Source organism: Nomascus leucogenys, chromosome 16, assembly GCF_006542625.1.
Source record: "Nomascus leucogenys isolate Asia chromosome 16, Asia_NLE_v1, whole genome shotgun sequence".
In the NCBI taxonomy this organism is placed as follows: Eukaryota; Metazoa; Chordata; class Mammalia; order Primates; family Hylobatidae; genus Nomascus; species Nomascus leucogenys.
Window position 1 is genome coordinate 92,635,505 of NC_044396.1, and position 25,219 is coordinate 92,660,723.

Consider the following 25,219-nt stretch of genomic DNA (forward strand, 5'->3'; position numbering starts at 1 on the left):
CAACCTCCACCTCCCGGGTTCAAGCAATTCTCCTGCCTCAGCCTTTGGAGTAGCTGGGACTACAGGCGCCTGCCACCACACCCAGCTAACTTTCATATTTTTAGTAGAGATGGAATTTTGCCATGTTGGCCAGGCTGGTCTTGAACTCTTGACCTCAGGTGTTCTGCCCGCCTCAGCCTCCCAAAGTGCTGTGATTACAGGGTTGAGCCATCGCACCCAGCTGCAATAAAATGTTTTTTAAATAAAAGTTATATTACTTCTTTAAATATTAATACATTTTTGTCAAAGTTATAACTGTAGATTTAGCTTATTCAATTTATGGAAAAATATGGCATCTGATATCTGATTTGCAGAGCCCATCCCCCTTGTCAAACAAGAAAGCCAAATAGATTCTCTGTCAGGTGACTTCATTTTTCAATTCAAATAAACGTGCTAATACACATTTCCAGGATTATTATAGAAGCCACTGAGAAATAAAGAATGTAAGACAGATTACTAAATGCAGTCAAGTAAAGATTAAAATGATAAAGATATAATTAATGTATCTATTTTACCATGTTACAAGAGCAAGAAAATAAATCATACTGTATCCACTTTGACATAATTTATAATAATACAATATAATGTGTGCTTAGAGTAGTAAGTTACAAAGCAAGGAGTATGATAGAAAGCATGATATTCATTTGGTAAATGTGTGTGAGCATGTATAATGATTTTTTTTTGGCTTTGGGGATTTATTAAATGAGAATCAAATATAAAAATCAGAATAACTCCATCCATGTTGTTAAATATCATGACCAGATTTTCTTATGAATGTAAAGAAACAGAAAGTCACACACTGCTTAAAAAACAATCACTCAGCAAAGGAGGGCCTCACTTTTTTTTTTTTTAAAGAAAACATATATATATGTGTGTGTATGTTTATATATATATATACATACAGACACACATATATATACATACACACAATCACTCTGGAAGTTCACATATCATTTTTACTTTTTGCTGTTAGGTGTGGAAAATATGAAGCATTTGATAAGATGAAATAAGATGAGGATTGACCAAAGTAACAGCATTTTAACACAGCATATTAAAGTGATTTAATAAAATCAGTTTTAATTACTTCATTAATCAATGCCCACCCAGTATGATATTGGACAGAAGTTTTATCTGGGTTTTATCCAGTAGATCTTGAAAAATATGATAGTCCGAGACAACACTCCAGTTACATTTCAAGAATTATCATTTTTAAAGAGACAGGGTCTTGTTCTGTCACCCAAGCTGGAGTGCGGTGGGTGATCATAGCTCACTGTAAACTTGAACTCCTGGGCTCAAGCAATCCTCCTGCCTTAGCCTCCTGAGTAGTTGGGACTACAGACATGTACCGCCATGCCCACTTAATTTTTTAGTTTTTTTTTTCTTTTTTCAGATGGAGTCTTGTTCTGTCGCCCATGCTGGAGTGCAGTGGCACAATCTTGGCTCACTGCAACCTCCGCCTCCTGGGTTCAAGCGATTTCCCTGCTTCAGCCTCCCGAGTAGCTGGGACTACAGGTGCGCACCACCACACTCAGCTAATTTTTGTATTTTTAGTAGAGATGGGGTTTCACCATATTGACCAGGCTGGTCTCGAACTCCTGACCTCGTGACCTGCCTGCCCCAGCCTCCTGAGGTGCTGGGATTACAGGCGTGAGCCACGGCGCCCGGCCAAGTTCTTAGTTTTTAGTAGGAACAAGGTCTCGCTATGTTGTCCAGGCTGGTCTCAAACTCCTGGCCTGAAGTGATCCTCCTGCCTCAGCCTCTCGAGTAGCTGGGATTACAGGTGTCAGCCACCATGCCCAGCCTGTTTGTTTCCAGAAAGATAACAAATTAAAGCCAGGCATGATTCAACAGTTTTAAACAACACACACAGCCCTCCTTATTGCTACACCTGGTCGTTGCTGAACCTGGTCAAAGCCTGAAAGCCAGGACACCTGGGGGCTGGGTTCCAGCGCCAAGGTGACCTAAGAATTTAAACTCCCAAACCTCCATTTCCAAGTGAAGAGATTAAACCCTCCTGCCTTAGAGGGTCACTGTTAGAACTGAGGACAGTGCCTGGCACACGTGAACTCAGTATTAGCTGTTGTCATTGAGAGAGAACATGAGGGACAACTAAAGGACAAAGGATGTGTCACTTTAGGTGGAGATCAGAGCCCTCTGGGCTCATCATTCCAGCATTGTCCAGTCATCTGCAAAGGGTTAGACCTTCTGGACGAAAGACCTTTGGGGCACATAACCAGTGCCTTTTTACTTTGGCATTGAGCTTTGATTTTACTGGGTTGTGTGGATGGGAAACCCAACCAAATATGGCAATTCTGATATTGTCAGGCATCAGAAAATTTCAAAATGTAATTTGTGGGGTCTTCATCCCTGGGGAGAACTTGGGAGAGGCATTTGGCCTAGTGGTTATGTTACAGTCCTAAACATGAGGCCGACCCAGCTTCCAACCCAGTTCTGGCACCTACTAACCACGTGGCTGTCAGATTACTATGTAACCGTTTCTTCACCTGTGAACCAGGGATAAGCATCGTACCACTCAAGTGGTGTGAGTTGAACTAGAGGCTGCTGCTGACAAGGTCCTTTATACTTCAGTGGACCACAAAAACACCAAGCACGGTCTTCCCACAACCTCCCCGGCTCTTCTCATCTCAACCACAGCCCATCTCCACTCCTACTATGGTCAAATACACACTTCCTTCCAGGCCTCAGGCATTACCTACAGCTTCTCATTTTGTTCTGGAACTTTGACCTTAATAGGCTAGAACGGTCTCCACCCTCTGACTCCTACACTTTGTAGTGTGCAACCCATGGTACCTAGTCAGTTGCAACATATAACCCTAGTATATAATAATCTGTAATACTCAATCTCTGGTGCAGTTAGCTGGGGTACAATCTGCAGTGCATAGTTAGCTGTATTGTATGACCCCTGTATATAATAAACCGTGGTTGTTGTTTTGAGACAGGGTCTCGCTCTGTCACCCAGGCTGAAGTGCAATGGCACACTCACAGCTCACTGAAGCCTCCACCCCTGGGGTTCAAGTGATCCTCCCACTTCAGCCTCCCACATAGCTGGGACCACAGGCACACACCACCACACCTGGCTACTTTTTTTTTTTTTTTTGAGACGGAGTCTCGCTCCGTTGCCCAGGCTGGAGTGCAGTGGCATGATCTTTTCTCACTGCCACCTCCGACCTGTCAGGTTCAAGTGATTCTCCTCCTTCAGCCTCCCGAGTAGCCGGGACTACGGGCACCTGCCACCCTGCCTGGCTAATTTTTCTATTTTTAGTAGAGATGGGGTTTCACCATGTTGGCTGGGCTGTTCTTGAGCTCCTGATCTCAGGTGATTTGCCCACCTCGGCCGCCAAAGGTGTTGGGATTACACGTGTAGCCACTGTGCCTGGCCTGAACTAGTATTGAATTCTTGGTGCACAGTAGCTGTAGTGTGTAATCCCTGGTCACAGGCAGGGGCAAAACTTATTGTTAAAGATATCCCTAACTTAAAGATGACCCCTTACAACTCAAAGCAGCATTTAAATAAACATGTAAAATCTGTAACTCTTGCCAACAATCCTTACCGTTGTGCAAGCTGACTGCATCCCAGCAGTGGCACAGAAAGATGTGCAGGATAACTGGGGTTGGCCAACCTCCAGAGGAAACTGGCACCTGAGCCTGTAAAGCCATTCGGATTCAGCCGAGCTTCTTGACTCGTTTCTAGTGACAGCTAGAAATGTGAAATTATGGGTCTCAAAGACTTTGAACACAAGTCAAAACTTACTGAAGTGTTAAAAGTGCTGGCTTTTAAGAACACTCCAGGATGGGAGAACAGAAACTTCCAGTACCCTGATAGAGAGCTAAGTTGTAAATTACACTCAGTGACCTGGGCGGGCAAGTAAGGGGGTTCAAAAAATCAGTCGCTGGGGACTCACTCTTTTAATGAGCTCCCTTTGAATAAGGTGATTTCCAACTGTTTTTAAAAAGGGGAGAGAAAGTATTCACATTTTATTTTTTTGAGATGGAGTCTTGCTCTGTTGCCCAGGCTGGAGTGCAGTGGCCTGATCTCAGCTCACTGCAACCTCTGCCACCAGGGTTCAAGCAATTCTCCTGCCTCAGCCCCAACTAGTAGTTGGGATTACAGACATGTGCCACCACACCTGGCTAATTTTGTGTTTTTAGTAGAGATGGGGTTTTGCCATGTTGGCCAGGCTGGTCCCAAACTCCTGACCTCTGGTGATCCACCCACCTCGGCCTCCCAAAGTGCTGGGATTACAGGTGTGAGCCACTGCGCCTGGTCTTACATTTTAAAATCCTTTGGTTTAAAGGTAGCGTACTCTAGTATTAAACGTGTATATATAAATGTTGTAATTACATTATGAATCAAAGCGCTCGTATTTCAAAAAGTGTTCATATTTCAAGCAGAAACCATCTTCTCTATAAAATTTTTAAATTAAAAAAAGGGAAACTAACTTTAATGATCTTGAAGTTTCTGGTCATGAGTTATTAAAAAAATGTAAACTGGTAGTGTCTTCAAAAGGTTTTAAGGATCCCTTTGCATTAAGACAGTTGACTGAGACCGGGCGTGGTGGCTCACGTCTGTAATTCCAGCACTTTGGGAGGTAGAGGTAGGCAGATCATTTGAGGTCAGGAGTTCGAGACCAGCCTGGCCAACACATCTACTAAAATTACAAAATTTAGCTGGGTGTGGTGGCAGATGATTGTAATCCCAGCTACTAGGGAGGCTGAAGCAGGAGAATCACTTGAACCTAGGAGGCGGAGGTCCACCATGCCTGGCTAATTTTTGTATTTTTAGTAGAGATAGGGTTTCACTATGTTGGCCAGGCTGGTCTCAAACTCCTGACCTCAGGTGATCCGCCTGCCTCGGCCTCCCAAAGTGCTGACATTACAGGCATAAGCCACCACGCCCAGCCTTTAAAAAGTTTTTAAAAGCTAATCTTCTCTGTATCGTTCCAATTTTAGCATATGCGCTGCCCAAACAAGCAGTATTTTTAAATTTTTTTTAAAGAGACAGCATCTCACTCTGTCACTCAGGCTGGAGTGCAGTTGTGATCACAGCTCACTGGAGCCTCAACCTGGGCTCAAGTGATCCTCCCACTTCAGCCTCCAGAGTAGCTGGGACTACAGGTGCACACTACCACACCTGGCTAAAGATCTTATTATTATTATTATTTTTGAGATGGAGTCTCACTCTGTCACCCAGGCTGGAGTGCAGTGGCCTGATCTCGGCTCATCGCAACCTCCCGCCTCCTGGGTTCAAGTGATTCTCCTGCCTTAGTCTCCTGAGTAGCTGGGACTACAGGCATCTGCCACCACACCCGGCTAATTTTTGTATTTTTAGTAGAGATGGGGTTTCACTATGTTGGCCAGGCTGGTCTCGAACTCCTGACCTGACCTCAGGTGATCTGCCTGCCTTGGCCTCCCAAAGTGCTGGGATTATAGACGTGAGCCACTGCGCCTGGCCAAGATCTTCTCTTTAAAAGAGAAGTTCATGTTTCTGAAGACTCAATTTCTAAGACATCTGTACTCCCCAAACTAATCTATAAACTCAATGAAATTCCAATCATAACAACCCCTCTGCCAATTTTTCAGATAAAAATACAGGGAGGTACAGTTAAGAAAATGAATAGTCAAGCCCCAGGATGAGAGAAAATACCTAGAAAACAAGTATCTGACCAAAGGCTGATATCCAGAGTGTATAAGAACACCCATTACTCCACAACAACATGATAAACAGTTTTCTTAAAATGCAAAATATCTGAGCAGATGCTTCACAAAAACATGTATAAATGGCTAAGTACAGGAAAAAATAAAACGCTCAACCTCATTAGATATGGAGGATAAAAACAACTGACACTACCAAGCATTGGTGACAATGTGGAGCAACTGGAATGTCCATCCATGAAAATGATATAACGTCACTGGAAACCAGTTTGGCAGTTTTTAATAAAGGTAAGCATACACTTACCAGATGTTCCAGAACTTTCCTTCATAGTTTACTTGCCCAGGAGGAATGGAAACACTGTCCCCAGTTTTATTTCTAATAGTCAGAAACTGAAAAGCACCCAAATGTTCCATTCATCAACAGGTGAACAGGGAAATACACAGCAATATATTCTTACCATGGAGAATTATCAGAAATAATAAGGAATGAACTTCAGATACACACTACATGGATATTCAAAAACATCACTCATAGTGAAAGCAGCCAGAAATGAGAGTATATATGGTGTAGTTCTAGGAGCAATCTGAAGTGTAAGAAGCTATTTCTAGTGATGGAGACCAGACTAGAGGTTACAAAGGAGAAACAGGGACCTGCCCTCCAGAGGCATGAAGGCACTTCCCAAGTGCTGGCTCTTTCTCATCTTCCTCACACTGGTCACTAACTGGACGTATACATTTGAAAAAAATCGAGCTGTTTATTCAATGGCTCTTATTGTATGCAAGTTAAATCCTACTCAAGTTGATTAAAAGCAGGGTGGTGATTGCCCTTCTGGGGGAGCAGTGCGGGAGGGAGCCCCAGGACCTCTGGGGTGATGTTACTATTCTCTGACCCTGGGTGTAGTTACAAGAGGACACTCCTTTGGGAAAAGTTCAGTAAGCTCTACATTTATGTGCCCTTTTCTCTACCTACTCTTTAATAATGTAAAATAAAAAATAGGAGAAAAATGATGAGATTGTGAACACTTCTCCCAGCTAACTTGGACAGGTTTTCAGGTGCTGCATGTACGGTTTGTCTCATCAGGCAGCTGTTATTGAGGTAGTATAACGAAGCTGAGTAATTTGAACACTTTTAGTTTCAAATGAACTTTTCTCTGGGTCTTTAGATTTGAAATTCCCCATTTTGTTTTGTAATGGAAGTCACCTCATGGTCCTGATAGCCCTCCAGGCCACTAAGTTCACGGGATGTGAACGGCCTCTGCTCAACTCTGGTGGCTGTGCTTGACCTCTGACCTCTGGCCCATGCACTGATGCAACGTCTGTCTCTCCACCTGCTCTAAAAACCAAAATTTTCTTTGGTTTATAGGAAGACGTGAAACTTACCCGCAATTCTAGGTGTTCCTAAGAAGTGAGACCATGAGGCAAAATATATTAACTGCAGGTAAACTTTTTTTTTTTTTTGAGACGGAGTCACGCTGTGTTGCCCAAGCTGGAGTGCAGTGTCGCGATCTCCGCTCACTGTAAGCTCTGCCAGCTGGGTTCACGCCATTCTCCTGCCTCAGCCTCCCGAGTAGCTGGGACTACAGGCGCCTGCCACCATGCCCGGCTGATTTTTTGTATTTTTAGTAGAGACAGGGTTTCACCATGTTAGCCAGGATGGACCTCGTGATCCACCTGCCTCGGCCTCCCAAAGTGCTGGGATTACAGGCGTGAGCCACCACGCCTGGCTAACTGCAGGTAAACTCTTATCTGAAACAGTGGTTCTCAATTTGCAATGGTTCTGTCCCTCCTTCCCCTGGGAACCTTTGGCAATGTCTACAGTTTGGTTGTCACGGCTTGGTGGGAGTGCTACTGGTTTCTAGTGGGTGAGAGCCATGGATGCTCCTAAACCTCTGAGAGTATACTGGACAGGTCTGATATCAAAGTCCCTTACAAGGTATGTAGAGCACTTTACCATTTACACTGGACTTAGCTCACTCTCACAATCACCACTTTAAACATGAGGAAATAGAAATATAAGAGACTCAAGAATGCCAAAAATTAGAAAAAACTCACAAGGATGACATTCCCTTGACATTTGCTTCAGATGAAGTAACTGTCACAGATCCAAAGATGAAGCTGCTTTTGCACATAAGAGTATGTATTCACCTGGAAAAAATTCTCTCAAATCCCTCCCTTCGGAGTCTGAGTCCCTAGTGCTGGAGATCCCAGTTCTATTTGCTCCCTGCTCTGTGGCTCACAGAGATTCTAGCAAGACTAGGGTGGGCCTGGGAGATGCTAACAATTTCCTTGACAAGTGAATTATGCTTTGAGTCCGAGTTAGTGGAATAGTGAGACCCTGCAAAGGGGAAGGTTCTTTCATTGAAGACCATTGCTACTTCCATCCTGAGCTCTGCATTTAATGGGTGATGATGGAATGAAAAGGTTAACTTAGCCACGCTACCCTTCTGTGGTAACATCCTTGACTTGTTTAGAAGATTAAATAAAAAAAAGAAACTAATTAGTGAGAGGCTTCCTGATAATTATTGGGAGCTCTCCTGTATATACGTTATCTTATCTGATAAGTCACCTGAGAAAAAGCCACCTGAAGAAACAGAACGAAAACAAAGGATATTACAAGAACTTTACTGGTAACACCTTTTTAATAGGTCAAAGTAACTGTACAGTTCATTATATTCTTCCTGAGAATAATTTATATCCCCCAACAAACTAAAGGGAGGGTATATTTTTTCAAAATTAACAGAATGGATGGTGTAACTGGACATCAAAAGAAAACCAAATTCCTGTTTTGCTTCATTCTCTCCTGGGAAGACAGATACAAGGAAGGGTTAGTTAACTCCAGTGGCTGTAAAATAGTCAACATGGCTTTAATCTTTCTTTATAAATTATACAAAAATGGAAAAAGGGGATGGTTCTGGAACTTCTCCTCAATGCAGTTTGGAGGTGCTCTGGTACAAAGCATGTCTGCTTCCAAGAGAAATAACATTGCTACAAAAAACTGGCACATTATTCTGTGAAAAAAGACAAGAGTTTTTAGTTGTGTTCTACAGCTAGTTCCCGACCCAATGCTTCACATATCCACACGAAAGTAAAAGGCAGGTAAGACAAAAAGGGCTGTAGTTTTTTCTGAAATAACTCAAGTCTTCAAAATATAGCTTTTATATTCTTTGTAAAGTGGGATTAGCATATTGCAACTGAAGGGTGTTCTAACAAATAAAAATTCCAGTCTGGATAATAATTCTATGGTAGACAAAAGAATTCTCAGCCTCTTGGGTTTCCTGGAATTCTTTGCTTCATGCTCTCCTCTTCCACTATGCAGCTAAGGTAGTTTAGGAATTAAGATGTCACCCCTTGGCCATCCCCTATTAGAACGTATCTTAATGTGAACATAAACTGTTCTTCATGATGCTTAAAAGCTTACGTACAATTTTCATTCTTATAAAAATGCCACATTTTGGATCCTGGACTTTTCTGAATATCATGATTGAAAAAAACAAAACAAAAAATGAACCCAAATTAAAGTGTGGTTAAACTTATATGAGAACGATTTTCAACCAGATGGTCATTCAAAAAAGTTGGAGCTGTAAGTGCTGGCGACTGAGGACACAGGGTTAATTCCTCGCTGCTGGTGGAAGGCTAGAGAACATCTTCAAAAGAGGGTAGCAAGACGTGCTCCTAGGGGAGGCTCAGTGTGGTCTCGTCTGCCCAAGCATTTTCAGTCTTGCTTGGTCAATGACATCGAGTAAGTTTTTAGCATCCACAGCCAGGGCGTGAGCAGCAGTCAGCATTTGCTTTTTGTACTCTTGCTGGAGGCTGGTCATGACATACTGCTGGGCCAGTTTCATCTTGTTGATGAGCTCTCCCAGGTCAGAGTTCAATAGTTTCTGCGCCATCTCAATCTGAAAGACAAGAGATAGGTCAGGAGAACTTTTTCCAATGAATTATTTTCTTTTTTAGAGAGATGTTCTTACTATGTTGTCCAAGCTTGCCTCAAACTCCTGGGCTCAAGCAATCTTCCTGCCTCAGCCTTCCCATTAGCTGGGGACACAGGCACATGCCACTGAGCCCTGCACCAATGAACTTTTCAGGGAATTTTTATGAGCCTTTCTTTCAGTGCCTCCATGAGAAGAAAACTTTATTTCCTGTAAATAAATCTTCCTTAGGAGCAATAGGATGAAAAATCAATCTTAAAATTTTTTTTTCTTTTTCTTTTTTTTTGAGACAGAGTCTCGCTCTGTCCCCCAGGCTGGAGTGCAGTGGCGCAATCTCGGCTCACTGCAACCTCCGCCTCCTGGGTTCACGCCATTCTCCTGCCTCAGCCTCTCCGAGTAGCTGGGACTACAGGCACCCACCACCACGCCCGGCTAATTTTTTGTATTTTTAGTAGAGACGGGGTTTCACCGTGGTCTCGATCTCCTGACCTCGTGATCCGCCCGCCTCGGCCTCCCAAAGTGCTGGGATTACAAGCGTGAGCCACCGCGCCCGGCTGAAAATTTTTTTTTCTTATTTTAACTTCCCACACTACATTCATGCATTTTTAAAAATTTTTTACTTACTTTAGAAATTCAGCTATTATAGTGTGCCTGTGTGTGCATGCCCATTCACACATGCAGATCCAGCATCTAGTTCCTTCCATTCAAAGCCTTCCCTGACACCAGGACTAACTTAGTCTCCATTTGCGCTCACTGTTTACACTTTATTAATCTCAGTGACTCCCAGGGCTTTTGTTTCATAATAGAACCACAGAATCTGACAGAACCTCAGAGATCATCTATTCCAAACGCTTTCACATCAGAGAATGGACAACTGAGATACAGAAAGATGTGCTGAAGGCCACACAGCTCATTAGTGTCCAGGCCAGGACAAAAGCCTCCATCCTGACTTCTGGTCTTATGCTTTCTACTATGCCAACTCTATCTCAAGACCTTCCTTGGCTATACAAAAAATGGTTTAAGGATGGTGGCAGGGCGCAGTGGCTCACTCCTGTACAATCTCAGCACTTTGGGCGGCTGAGGGAAGCTGATGGCTTGAGCTCAAAAGCTTGAGGCCAGCCTGGGCAACATGGTGAAACCCCATCTCTATAAAAATATAGAAAAAGTTAGCTGAGTATGGTGGTGTGCACCTGTATTCCCAGCTACTCAGGAGGCTGAGGTGGGAGGACGGCTTGAGCCTGTAAGACAGAGGTTGTAGCGAGCCAAGATCGTGCCATTGCACTCCAGCCTGGGTGACAGAGCCAGACCGTTATGTGTGCCGCCCCCCACCCCCCAACACACATGAAGTCAGGGCAGCGATGGTGGAAGCAGCTAATGAACACAAAATGCTGTCCTACAGGGTTAGAATGCTTTGCATGGGAGAGTCTCACGATCCTTCTTATCTGTTTCTTCAACCAATGGTGATTTATCCATTTGCTCTTTTATCAATTATGGAGCACCTATTATGTATGAGACACTTGGTGTTGTCGACGCAAGGACGAAGACCTGTTTTTACTCGCAGTCTAGAGTGGGAAAAGCATACACAGGACCCTATAATACACTGGAATAAATCACATAGTAGAAAAGCACACAGATAGGACAGCAACGCCTTCTGTCTCAGAGAGGGTCAGAAAGACTTCACAGAAAGAATTTGTCTGAATTTGGCCTATACTGTAAAAGTAGGCTGGCTTCAACTGTGAAAGCCACACCAAGTTGATCTTTATTTGGCAGGACTTGGCAAGAGGGATAAGAGATTTTTAGGCAGGAGAATGACAAAATCTAGAGAGATATTCTAGAAAGATGGCTCTTGGTGGCAATGTGGAGGCTGAATGGAAGGGCAGGGGAACAGACAAGAGGCAGATAAACCATCTAAGAGGCCATCTTCAGAGGAGAGGTGATGGTGGATGTGCAGATGAAGGGACCAACCTGAGACCTGATGAGAGATGGAAGCTGTGTGGTCGTTTGCATGTGTGTAGGGGATGGGGAACTGCTGGGAGCAGACGTGCAAGTGCATGCTGTTGTCACTGACTGTGGAAGCAAACAAGGAAAGCAGACCGTTCTTGCCAATGGCAGACAGTTGGAGATCAGAGCTCAGGAAGGGGTTCTACAAAATCAACACAGATTTGGGAGGCATCAAATACTTGAATCTATGAGAATGAGAAGAACTACCAAAGTGAAAAAGTATTTTTTAAATATAACAAGTGGGTAGCATTTTGGGAGATGACCACACTCAAGGGTGGCAGGGAACAAAAGCCTGAGCAGAGGTCTTGGCAGGAGAGGAGTAAGGAAGCTCTGAGCCAGAGGAGGGGGTCTCAAGGGGAGGAGTCAGGACTGAGGGGAAAGCAGGGGCTCTGGCAATTAGGAGACCTTGAAGGGCCGTTACAGCAGAGAGATTTCCAAACAGCTGGAGCACTGGAATGCTCTGAGCTGGTGCTGAGTGCAGCTGCCATGTGAGGAGGTGGCCCCGTCAGGGATGGGCTGCTCTTTCAGGAAGTACAATGGGGACAGGAGGCGGCATGAGGACAGTGAAAGGCAGATGCAGGATCAAAGACAGCCTCCTCTTCTTTTCAAAAATGATTTAAGGCCAGGTGTGGTGGCTCACGCCTGTAACCCCAGCACTTTGGGAGACTGAGGTAGGAGGATGGCTTGAAGCAGGAATTTGACACCAGCTTGGGCAACACAGTAAGACTCTGTCTCTACAAAAAAAATAATTAGCTGGGCGTGGTGGTATACAACTGTAATCCCAGCTACTTGGGGGGCGGAGGCAGGAAGATCACTTGAGATTAGGAGTTGGAGGTTATAGTGAGCTGTGATGGAGTCACTGCATTCCAGCCTGGGTGACAGAGACAGACCCTGTCTCAAAAAAAAAAAAATTAATAATTAAAAAAATAATGTATACAGGAGAGCAATCTGTGTATTGGAATCAGGGGAGATGGAAAGATTACTTTAGACTTTATCAACTAGAGTAAGTGTTGACAAATAGTCCCGCTAAAATATCCACTTGGTAGGACACCATTTTCTTGCCTCTGGTATATGGAACTTCTCCACTCTGGGGCAAAACTGAGGCTTGTCATGGAAAGCCAGAGGGCTGGTGAAGCAGGTAAGTGAGAGAACCCCATTTGGTTGGGATGTGAGGTTACGCTATGGCACCAGTCAGAGGCCTTTTCAAAAACAATTTAAAGGGTTTATGCATATGATTCAATGCCATTTACAAAGGAATCACCAACAGGAGTTGTGTCCAACCGTCCTTCAGAAGTCAATGTCCAGTTCGTCAACTGGAACATCCCCTGGACATTGTGTGTCTCTGGGTATGATGTTGAGAAGGATTCAGCATTATTTATGTTGTATTCCTGACTGGAGATGCAAAACCTCAATCTCATCAGGAAGAAACAAATGTTTATAGGATATCCCTCAATCCAACTTTAAGAATACTCTATAAAATCACTGAGCCTGTATTTGTCAAAAATGTCAATGCCATGAAAGATAAAAAAAGGCTGAGGAGCTGTTTCAGATGAAAGGAGGCTGAAGAAAGCAACACCATGTGCAAAGTGTGATCCTGGTCTGGCTCTCGCAGGTGAGGGAAAAGTGCTACAGAGACAACCGACGACCCTGGAACATGCCCTGCAGAGTGGGACAGTGCATTACATCATGTTAAAGTTCCAAAATGTGGTGACTGCGTGGTGGTTATGCAGGACAATGGCCTTGTTATGAGAAATATAAATGGAAATCTCAAAGGGGAAGAGGGCAAGAGATACACAGCCATTCTCAAGCTGCTCGACAGCAGGAAGTGATGTGTGTACACACATAGACAATGGAGCAGGAATGACAATGTGCTGACATGTTAAAAGGCTGTGAAACTCAAAGGAAAGTCGGGAATTCTCTGTATTAATCTTTTAACTTTCATATAAATCTGAAATGATTTCAAAATAAAAAGGACAAACAAAAAGTGTGCTGGGATGAAGAACTGCCCATGCTTCCCTAGAAATGAGAAAAGCAGGCAGCTGGAGTCAGCAGGGAGCAAGGCTGAAGCCTGCAGATCCTGGACTCTGTAGTGGGGTCGCTTCCCTCGTGCGTTTGTCAATCCCAACCACAGAGTGTACACCCTAGGCTCAAAGACACTAAAACAAATGCAGGTGCTTCCTTTCATTTGTTAGTCATATAATTGAAACAAAATTGCCAAAAGGTAGCAAAAATGATCGTTGTTGCTGGGCTACAGTATTTTGGGTCAACTTTTATTCCTTAAACCTTTTTTGTTTTTGAAACAGGGTTTGCTCTGTCACCCAGGATGGAGTATGGTGGCTTGATCCTAGCTCACTGCAGCCTGAAACTCCTGGGCTCAAGCAATCATCCCACTTCAGCCTCCTGAGTAGCTATTGCACACAGCTAATTTTTAAAAATTTTTTGTAGAGACAGAGTCTTGCTTTGTTGCCCAGGCTGGTCATAAACTGGCTTTAAGTCATCCTCTTGTCTCGGCCGCCCAAAGTGTTGGGATTACAGAGGTGAGCCACCACATTCAGCCCTTAAGAAGCTTCTTAAAAGACATTTATTAATTTAAAATGACTTTTTTTTTTTTTTTTCAGATGGAGTCTCACTCTGTCACAGGCTGGAGTACAATGGCACGATCTCGGCTCACTGCAACCTCCACCTCGCGGGTTCAAGTCATTCTCCTGTCTCAGCCTCCCAAGTAGCTGGGACTATAGGCACGTGCCACCATGCCCAGCTACTTTTTGTATTTTTAGTAGAGATGGAGTTTCATCATGTTGGCCAGGATGGTCTCGATCTCTTGACCTCGTGATCTGTCCGCCTCAGCCTCCCAAAGTGTTGAGATTACAGGTGTGAGCCACTGCACCTGGCCTGGAATTTTTTAAGACAATAATTTTATTTATTAATTTTTTGGCAGAGATAGGGTCTCACTATGTTGTCTTGAAATCCAGGCCTCAAGCCATCCTCCTGCCTTGGCCTCCCAAAGTGTTGGGATTACAGGCATGAGCTACCTGCCTGGCCTAAAAGAAATTTTGTATATTACTACTTGAAATGGAAAACCAGGATCATTTGCAAGCTCAACTATTTTTAAGGAGAATTCGAGGAAGTAGACCATGCACAATGCCCGCCCCATTCATATCAGCACTCCTCTACCTTTAAGGTTCACGGCACCAGCAGCAGTTTCCCATGTGCCTTCCTCGTCCACTGCTCAGAGCCACTTGTAGCTCAGATGAGGACCTCGCACAGTGGTTCTGCAGTGGACTAGCAGCAGGAAAACCCAGGATCTGGAACTTGAGTGGCCACTGCTCCACACCACCCCATACCCTAGAATGAACAGCCCAGTCCTGGTTGGGGCCAGTGTTAGAGGGAAGGTCATCGATTGTAGGGCAGTTGATGCCTCTGCTGGCCACAGACTGAGGAGCTCCTTTCAGCACCACAGGCATCCCTGAATGTGTCCCTGCCCAGTGCTGTCACAGAGGGCTGTAAGGGGAAGATTGTGCCCTACCTCTCGGTGGGTGCTGGCTGGTAGGAGGGGAATGGTCTCATCCACAGTGGCCAATAACGTCCTCAGGGCCAAGCCGACTTCCTAACAGACAAGAATCACAACCAATATTAGAACACACACAAAGGATTTTTATGCCTTTCAGTTATATATTTTTTTATTTCCTTTCCACAAGTTTCAAGGCAAATTTCTGTATTTCTTTTTCTCAGTGCTGAGCCCTATCTTGTAAGTTATGAGGCTCCTTTTTCTCCCAAAAGATTTAGATCTGACTATTCATTGCTCTAATACCCTAAGGAGTGGGTTGAAGAACAGCAGTTCACGTAAGAAAAGTCACACAGATGCTGAGGGTGGAAAGCAGGATTTTTTTTTTCCTCATCTACTGCTTCCAAGCAGATTATACCACCCTCCTGGCTCCAACATGCCAACCCTGCCAACACAGGTTAGGATAAATAGTAGCACCTTTCCCCAAGTGTGTTCACCGAATGTGTTCTCACCCAGGTACTTTCAAACACCTCATGAGGCTGGCCAGAGATGACACCTCTGCCCTGGATGCCAGGGGGCAGCCTTGCTTTGGACCCCATTCTGCATCTCAGGCTTCATCTATTATGCACACTGAACAGAAACACTCCTCCCTGCCACTTCCGAGTTGCAGCGAAAAGGGTCTAACTATGATTTAAAACAAATAATTTTAAACTTCAAATTTTCAATACTGTCATCCTTATGAGGATCAAATAATGTAATGACTAAGACATCAAATTACATATAATATGAATAAAACCAGTAAGAAAATGATAGTTACTTATAATTGGATCAACATACAAAAAGAATGTCATTTGGCCAAAGTAATACGGTTAAAAAAATAGTGTCTATAAAATCACCATATAAAATCTTAGTATGTACAAAATTCTGAATGGTTTCATCTACTGTTGAGTTGTTTAAACTTGGCTGTGGGTTCATGCAAGTTCCTCCTTAAGAACTTTGGTTAAAACTGTTATGTGATACACTTAAGAAAAGTGAACCAGAATGGATTAACTGTGCTTTCCATGAAACATTAGAACTTTCAAGCAGCTTTTTCCACATTGATGGTTTATAAGAAGCTGTTGCAAAGATTGCTAATAGGTATACTAAAAAACAGTTGTAGGGGCCAGGCACAGTGGCTCATGCCTGTAACTCCAGCACTTTGGAAGGCCAAGGCAGGCAGATCACCTGAGGTCAGGAGTTTGAGACCAGCTTGGCCAACAGCGTGAAACCCCGTCTCTACTAAAAATACAAAAATAAGCCAGGTGTGGTGGTGCATGCCTGTAGTCCCAGCTACTCGGGAGGCTGAGGCAGGAGAATTGCTTGAACCTGGGAGGCAGAGGTTGCAGTGAACCAAGATCGTGCCACTGCACTCCAGCCTGGGAGCCTGGGTGACAGAATGAGACTCCATCTCAAACAAAACAAAAAACCCAACAATAACAATTGTAGGATTCTATAACTCAACAACAAAATACAGTATGATTTAAAAAACAGGCCAAAAAAACAAAAACTTGACATTTTTCCAAAAAAGATACACAAATGCTCAAAGCTAAGAGATGTTCAAGACCTGTATGCAAATCAAAATCACACTTAGATACACTTCACATCCATTAGGATGACAATTATTTTTTAAAACACACACACAAAACCCTAAGCTTCAAAATAACCCCCCAGAAAATAACATGTTTTGGTGAGAATATGGAGAAACTGGAACCCTTGTGCACTACTGGAGGGAATGTAAGATGGTGCAGCCGCTGTGAAAAACAGAATGGTGGCTCCTCAAAAAATTAAAAATAGAATTATCAGTGATCCAGCAATTCTGAGTATACACTCCAAAGAAGTGAAAACAGGGTCTCAAAAAGATATTTGTATATCCATGTTCATAGCAGCATTCTTCATGATAACTGAAAGGTGGAAGCAACCCAAGTATCCTGTGATGGTTCAGTAAACAAACAAAATGTGGTGTGAACATACAGTGGAATATTACTCTGCCCTAAAAAGGAAGAAAATTCTGACACATGCTACAACATGGATGTACTCTGAGATACTATGCTGAGTGAAATAAATCCATCACAAAAAGACAAATACAGTATGATTCCACTTATAAGCGGTACCTAGGGTAGTCAATTCCTAGAAATAGCAAGTAGGATGGAGGTTGCTGGGGCTGGGGGAGGGGAAAAGAGGAGGGTTGTTTCAAATGCACAGAGTTTCAGTTTTGCAAGGGAAGGGTTATGGAAGTGGATGGTGCTGATGGTGGCACAACATTGTGAATGTACCTAATGCCTCTGAAATGTATGCTTAAAAATGGTTAAGATGGTAGTTTATGTTATGTGTATTTTACTACAATAAAAAAAAGTATGTTGGAGTATGTTTCAGAAATACTGGCTTAGAGCAAAGTTTGACCACACTCTCCGAACTGGAGGACACCTCTGTGCAACCAACATGCCAGTCTGTACTCTTTAAAAGGAGCCATTGCTGACTTTCCTTGGACCTAGTGTCCTCTTTCTTTCTTTTTCTTTCTCTCTTTTTTTTTTTTTTTTTTTGAGAGATGGGGTTTCACCATGTTGGCCAGGCTGGTCTTGAACTTCTGACCTCAAGTGATCTGCCTGCCTCAGCCTCCCAAAGTGCTGGGATTATGGGCATGAGCCACTGCACTCAGCCCCTAGTGTCCTTTTTCACAGAACACCTGTCACTGTCTGCTAGGATCCCACTCCATTGAACACAATTTGGAAAACATTCGTTTACTGGCATGATATTTTTATTTATTTTTACTCTTTTTAAAAGAAAATTCAATGAACACTCACATACCCAACCCTTAGCTTAAGAAAACAACACAGATAAATCCTCCCAATATACCTTTCTTCAGCTGGCTCCTCCTTACAGGTGTGGGATCTGAATTTGATAATGATCATTCCTCTACTTGTCTTTGCACTCTAACAACGTAACCACATCTCCCTAAGTCTTACACAGGATTATTTTGCATGTTTTTCAAGTTTACATAAATGGCATCATACTGTAAGCATACTTTTGCAGCTTTCTCTTTCACTGCAGACTTTATGTGTGAGCGGTAATTATTAAAAGAGTGTACTGCTTCAAGACACTCCCATCCTAGTGTTTACTGACAGAAGACAACAAGATAGGAACGGCAATTCAGAATAACTGCGGTTCTCACTAACATTGTCACTGTATGATGCCTTCGTGAAGAGCTTCTAAAGCATCAGTTCTGACTTTGGTGGGGCAGGGGGACCTAGAGACATCTATCAACTGGCACCACAGCTTACAGGAAATAAGAACATTTTTGCCAGTACACAAAATGACTGTATTTTACCTTCACCATAGGGACGTACTCCTCTGGTGGGGCTGGCTGGATTTTACTGGACATCTCGATGACAGCTTTCACCAGGCCTGTCACATTCTCATACACCTTATCATTCGACCGGTCCAGGTTGGCAGTAGGAGGGGGGCTGATTTCCTGGGGCTGAAGCTGACAACACAGAAGCCAGTCATTTTTCTGCTCTCCAGCAGATGGCGTGAGATCACCACAATCAAGCTAGAGAGGGTCTTTACAAGAGATCAAAGCAGATTGCAGAAGGTCATTGATTTTCTTGTGTGTACGGGATATAGTTCAGATTGAGAATGACAGTAAAGTAATTCCTCCAAGTGACAAATTAGGCAGTATTTTTTTTCTAACTTTGAGCTCAGTTAAAGGAAATGAGATGGAATCATACATATTATACTAAAAACTCCAGATTCTTTCAGAGACGTGATTTGATGTCCCCTCACCCCAAAATCATTTACCACAAGATAATAATCCACCTAAGGATTTACTGAATTTTAGACAAAATTACCTATTTGGCTAAAGAGTCAAACATTCTACATGAAGACTATAAGGATTTCCACTTAGTTTGAATTCTGCAGTGAAAGCGGTATGGCTCAGCTTAGCTGCCCTCAGCCGCCTAATGGAAACATGCTCTTTGTACAATTATAAAAAGCTGACACATGAATGCACTTTAAGGGGATAGCATCTGTTTGCAGGTCGGGACTGAAGTCAAAGCAGCAGTGGTGTCGCTAGGAGCCTCCCTGCCCGAGACCCCGGTTTCAGCCAGCTCTGTGCTGACTGCTGGAAAGCACCTGGGCCTACGCTTATAAAGCCTGAGCTCTCTCACCCGGGCAACTGTGATCAGGGAAGATGAGGCCAAAGATGTAACAATGTCCACCTAGGGCCTGGGTACAGAAGGGACATCAACAAATGTTACTAAGATAACTTGAGCACTGATGGTGGAATAACATGAGGGCCTTAGGGAAATCTTCAGCAGTATTTAAAAATTCCAACTGGTTAGAATTATACCAGGCATAAAATGGTGTGTGTGTGTGTGTGTGTGTGTGTGTATACACTTTTTAAAAAAGACTAACTTGTAGTACATATAGTTCAATCATGAACCTGATGCCAGTGCTCAGTCTAAATATAAGTTCCCATTTCTGAACCCTTGGATGCTTTTGCCCAGGTAATCTGGAACAGATTCATTCTTGGTTGTTCCAAAGTCTGGGTATGAGATAGAAAAGCACAAGAATAATTCATTTACTGCAAAGATGTACATGTCTCATTCTTTTGCATATATAAACACTGCTTTTGGCATCTGTCAGTCATGAGAGGTGACAAACCAGGCCGAAGTGCCCTCCCACTTGGGCTTCCTGCTTTCCAGTCCAAAGTTACATGCAGAGAGCCGGGTATGATAGAGAGAGCTGGACAGACACACAAAGACACGATGTGCTTACCCTCCATGGCTATTGTCGAACGGAAGGTGAGGAAAAGTTAAAAGAATTTATCAGAGAAAGGGAAAAAAGAAAAACAATATTAATAAAGGCATCAGACAAATCCCCCATAAAAACACATGAGCAGAACAAAAAGGAGCTAGTTTCCAAGCCTGCCCACCAGCTCTCACTCACTGTTGCCAGGGTGTGGCTACTGTGCCACCTGCTCACTGCCCCAGCACACTGCATAGAGAGGTCTGCCATGCACCATGCTCAGTTACAAAACAAATGCAGGGAACATGCAAAGCCCGAGGAACAATCCAGCAGCAGTGCAAGATCAACAGAATGAGGGCTCTTCAAAAAGAAAGTAGGAGGAGGACATATGGTTTTAATTACTGAAAACTGCCCATCTGAATTCTCATAGATACAGGAGAAACTGCAGCAGCCTCAATTCCTGAGCCTGGCCCCTCAACATCTTTGAGATCTACTTCATCACCTAACCATAATGTTATCATAAAGATTCCTGACTTGGGGCTGAGTTTAAAGATATTAGGCCCAGCCTGGCCAACATGGTGAAACCCGGTCTCTACTAAAAATACAAAAATTAGCTGGGTAATGGTAGTGCATCCCTGTAATCCCAGCTACTCGGGAGGCTGAGGCAGGAGAGTCATTTGAACCTGGGAAGCGGAGGTTGCAGTGAGCTGAGATTGTGTCACTGTACTCCAGCCTGGGCGACAGAGCGACACTGCGTCTCAAAAAAAAAAAAGAGACATTGGGAGCTTATTTTATTTTAAAGACAAAAAACCAAAGTAGAACAGAAACCCCTTTTTCGAGCTGATTCTTATGATTAGGTTCTACTACTTTAAACTGAGCAGTTTTATTTAATGTGTTTTCTCTAAAGCTCAAGCCAGGGCTATCCTACTATAACCACATCATTTCCAAGAGATGACTTCCTGTATTTTACTTTCTGCACTGAGAGTCAGAGTGTGGTCTTCTGTTTAACTTCATAGGATGTGCCAGTTCAAACTATATCAACAGGGCTTCTTGAGGAGGGGGCCACAGGGTGTTTCATCAAGAAGAAATAGACAATTCTATAATTCTAGGGAGGTTGTAACCTGTTTAAAGCTTCTGTTCTTTTGTAAAACTTTACCCTTTGCCCAATTCTTGTGGTAGAGGGGCACTGTCATAATGCTTCTAGGGACCATTCACAGTGACATTCCAGAAGGAAAAGCTGTTTGGAAAGATATCCTAATGGTTTTCTATTTTCTGGAGCTTGACAACTTGGAAGCTCCTTGGCAGGCAGTTGATAAACCCTCTATAGATGTAGCCAATTCCAACTACTTAGGTTGATGCTTAAAAACTCAGTTAAGAACCAAAATGCAGTGCTACCTAGGAAAAACTGAGACTGATTTTGCCTGTTATTTGGATGAATTATTTTAGTTATACATAAAGGTAAGTATTTCAGTATTAGTTTTTTTAGGCAGAATCTCGCTCTGTCGCCCAGGCTGGAGTGCAGTAATGTGATCTCAGCTCACCACAACCACTACCTCCTGGATTCCAGCGATTCTTGTGCCTCAGCCCCCTGAGCAGCTGGAATTATAGGGTCACACTACTATGCACGACTAATGTTTGTATTTTTAGTAGAGATGGGGTTTTGCCATGTTGGCCAGGCTGGTCTGGTACTCTTGGTCTCAAGCAATCCACCTGCCTTGGCCTCTCAAAGTGTTGGAATTACAGGTGTGAGCCACTGTGCCTAGCTGCATTGTGGTATTAGAACAATACTGTTCTTTTAGGATGGATTCAATGACCTCTACCAAGCAGACAATGAAGAAACAGAGGTGTATATTACACATTATTTGAAAATCTACTTAGGCCGGGTGCGGTGGCTCATGCCTGTAATCCCAGCACTTTGGGAGGCCGAGGCAGGCGGATCACAAGGTCAGGAGATCGAGACCATCCTGGCTAACACGGTGAAACCCCGTCTCTACTAAAAATACCAAAAAAAAAAAAAAAATTGGACGGGCGTGGTGGCAGGTGCCTGTAGTCCCAGCCAACTTGGGAGGATGAGGCGGGAGGCTGAGGCAGGAGAATGGCGTGAACCCGGGAGGCGGAGCTTGCAGTGAGCCAAGATCACGTCACTGCACTCCAGCCTGGCAACAGAGCGAGACTCTGTCTCAGGGGGGCGGGGGCGGCAATCTTAATATATTTTAAGTACATATATTATTTTCAAGATTTCAATTTGCTTCATACCCTATCCTAATTATATGTATTGATTATGTTATTCCAGCTGTGAAACATGTTTCATAATTCGAAGGTGGTACCGATCTACCTCTAAAGTTGGTTTTTCATTGTAATACAAGCCATTTTGAAAGTCTGTTCTTTTGGCTTATGAAAATAAATAATTCATTAATCTCATTCTGTCTCCTTTTCTTTTTTTTAAAGAGATGGGGTCTCACTATGTTGCACAGGCCAGATTCAAACTTCTGGGCTGAAGTGATCCTCCTGCCACAGCCTCCTGAGTAGCTGGGACTATGGGGTGTGCCGCCATGTCTGGCTCCTTTTTAGAAATTCATTGAAAGAAGCCAATATTGGGAAGGGTGTGTCCTTCCTCAGTTTTCCCTGGAGAAGACTCAGTGTGTCTTTAATAGAACTGTCAGGAGGCATCCTGGGGATTGGAGGCCTGGTGAACTGAGGAAGTTCCTGATTCCCAGGCACTTACAAGCTGCTGGCATGAACTCTGGGCACCAACCCTAAGGGCAGAGGCATCCCTAGCCCAGTTGGTACTTTCACTATGGCCACAGAGAGCAGGCTAGTTTGTGTCAGTGGCTGCCCATTCACCCTCTGGTCACCTCCTCAATGAACACTGGCAAACCTGTGCCCTCTAAGCTGCAGGCTATCCCTCTGGGCCTGGAGATGACATTTTTTCTTACCCTGGATTAACTTTCTGATGACTCTGAGAAGACAACAATGTATCTACATCTAATGAAGCTTCAGCTTTGCAGGCGAGTGCCTTTGAGTCAAGTATGTGCTCAGTCAAGCCTGTGGCCAAGGACAGCTCAGCTATGTGGAGGCTGTGTAACCTTGAACAAACTGCTTCATCTCTGTGAGACTTGGTCATCTGAGAAATGATACCACCACCAATCCTGTGAGGTTGACATGAGAACTGATAATACATGAAAAAGGACTGCCACAGAACTTGGTAAAGGGACGACAGTCAATAAGTGGTGGTTATTGGTAAAGCAAAGTTTATCTTAACCTGATATGATATTTTTCGGATTTTAAAATGTCTTCCACTATAAGATGCATCTTTTTTTTTTTTTTTTTTTTAACCTCGAGACAGAATCTTGCTCTGTCACCCAGGCTGGAGTGCAATGGCATGATCTCGGCTCATTGCAACCTCCGCCTCCTGGGTTCAAGCAATTCTCCTGACTCAGCCACCCGAGTAGCTGGGATTATAGGCATGCGCCACCATGCCTAGCTAATTTTTTTGTATTTTTAGTAGAGACGGGGTTTCACTATGTTGGCCAGGCTGGTCTTGAACTCCTGACCTCGTGATCTGCCCGTCTTGGCCTCCCGAAATGCTGGGATTACAGGCATGAGCCACCGCACCCAGCCCAAGATGCATCATTTTTTAATGAACCACTAAGAAAGAAAAAAAAAAATGCTGCCAATTAAACCAAAACACCATCCCAATTTTAGAGATATTAAAACGTGAATAAAAGGTATATGAGAATTGAGAAATAGGGTCTATTCTGAGAGGTAATTTGTCATTTTAAGTGGAAAATGAAAAGATCCCATCTCCTTACAGGACACAGGCTAGAAAAGAAGAGCCTCCTCCGTCAGATCTCTCAGGGAGGAGGGCTGCTGCTCTAGTGGCTCCAGCACTTGGTGAGGGCTGGTGGGGACCCAGCAGAGTCACAGGCACCAAGAGTTCCAGCTGGCACCCCTCGAGGCAGGCTGCACCTGACTTCTGACTGCCGAACTCAGAAGCTTGTGGTTGTTTGTGCCTGAGTCAAACACTTCCCTTGGTTTGAGGATGGCTCTACTCAGCATACATTGCTTTTACAAACCCAATTCTAACTTTAAACGGAAAATAAATAAGTCTTCCATGAAGCCACACTTACAAACTTGGAGCCTACAGAAGTCCTCACTTACCCCAAGCATCCTGGTTTAATTAATTTTTAAAACCAGAAACAATCTCGGCACTTTGTTCTAAAGAAAACATTCTGTCTGATTAGAGGAAGATGTATGTAGAAAATCAGAATCTGACTGAGTTCCTAAAATCTATTACACTGAGAGGAAAATGGAAAAGAAAATGTTTGCATAAAGCTTCTCCCTGACTCTCAGAGGGATTCAGAACCAGACCAATTGACTCCTGGGTCTCACTGCAGTTCCACTCTGCACTGTTCTATTTTCAGCACCAACTCCACTCTATGACATGAACACTGTCAACTGAGAACTAGGGGACACCACAAATCCTGCAAGCAGAAGGTGCTGCATAGGCTCAGATGCCCACCTTGACACCCTCGTTGTAGCTGTCAGCAGGGCTGCTGAGGCTGGCAAGGCTTCCCAGATGACCGGGAGCTCCAGGGCGAGGCGGTTTCTTTGGTGGAGCTGCAGGATCTGGTGAGAGAGAATGATTCCCATTAAGTCATGTGCGTTAAGAAAGATTAAGAGGCTGGGGGCAGTGCCTCATGCCTATAATCTCAGCACTTTGGGAGGCCGAAGCAGGCAGATCACCTGAGGTCAGGAGTTCGAGATCAGCCTGACCAACATGGAGAAACCCCATCTCTACTAAAAATACAAAATTAGCCGGGTGTGGTGGCACATGCCTGTAATCCCAGCTACTCAGGAGGCTGCGGCAGGAGAATCGCTTGAACCCAGGAGGTGGAGGTTGCGGTGAGCTGAGATCGCACCGCTGCACTCTAGCCTAGGCAACAAGAACAAAACTCTGTCTCAAAAAAATAAAAAAAAAAGAGAAAGAAGGCTGAGCACAGTGGCTCACGCCTGTAACCCCTAGCACTTTGGGAGGCTGAGGCGGGTAGATGCCTGACCTCAGGAGTTCAAGACCAGCCTGGGCAACACGGTGAAACCCCATCTCTATTAAAATTAAAATAAATAAATAAATAAATAAATAAAAATAAAAAAAAAAGAAAAAAAATTTTAGCCAGGCATGGTGGTGTGCACCATAGTCCCAGCTACTCGGGAGGCTGAGGCAGGAGATTTGCTTGAACCCGGGAGGTTGCAGTGAGCTGAGATTGTACCACTACACTCCAGCCTGGGC

The 25,219-nt window shown here is 43.8% G+C and overlaps 1 protein-coding gene across 7 annotated transcripts in view; it reads right to left on the reverse strand.

Moving 5' to 3' along the window:
* Nucleotides 1–8,332: 8,332 nt before the first annotated feature.
* The window catches only part of PTK2 (protein tyrosine kinase 2), a 289,297-nt gene continuing 272,410 nt past the window's right edge, over nt 8,333–25,219 (reverse strand). For 4 of the 7 annotated variants that reach the window (XM_030795171.1, XM_030795167.1, XM_030795164.1 and 1 more), the window contains 5 exons: nt 24,452–24,558; nt 19,960–19,968; nt 18,512–18,667; nt 15,169–15,249; nt 8,333–9,608 (listed from right to left, as the gene is read on the reverse strand). In XM_030795171.1, the coding sequence (XP_030651031.1) occupies nt 9,396–9,608; nt 15,169–15,249; nt 18,512–18,667; nt 19,960–19,968; nt 24,452–24,558 (566 nt within the window). In that variant the 3' untranslated portion in view covers nt 8,333–9,395. The remainder of the gene's footprint in view (nt 9,609–15,168; nt 15,250–18,511; nt 18,668–19,959; nt 19,969–24,451; nt 24,559–25,219) is intronic. The other 3 variants (XM_030795169.1, XM_030795168.1, XM_030795165.1) reach the window with 1 other exon arrangement.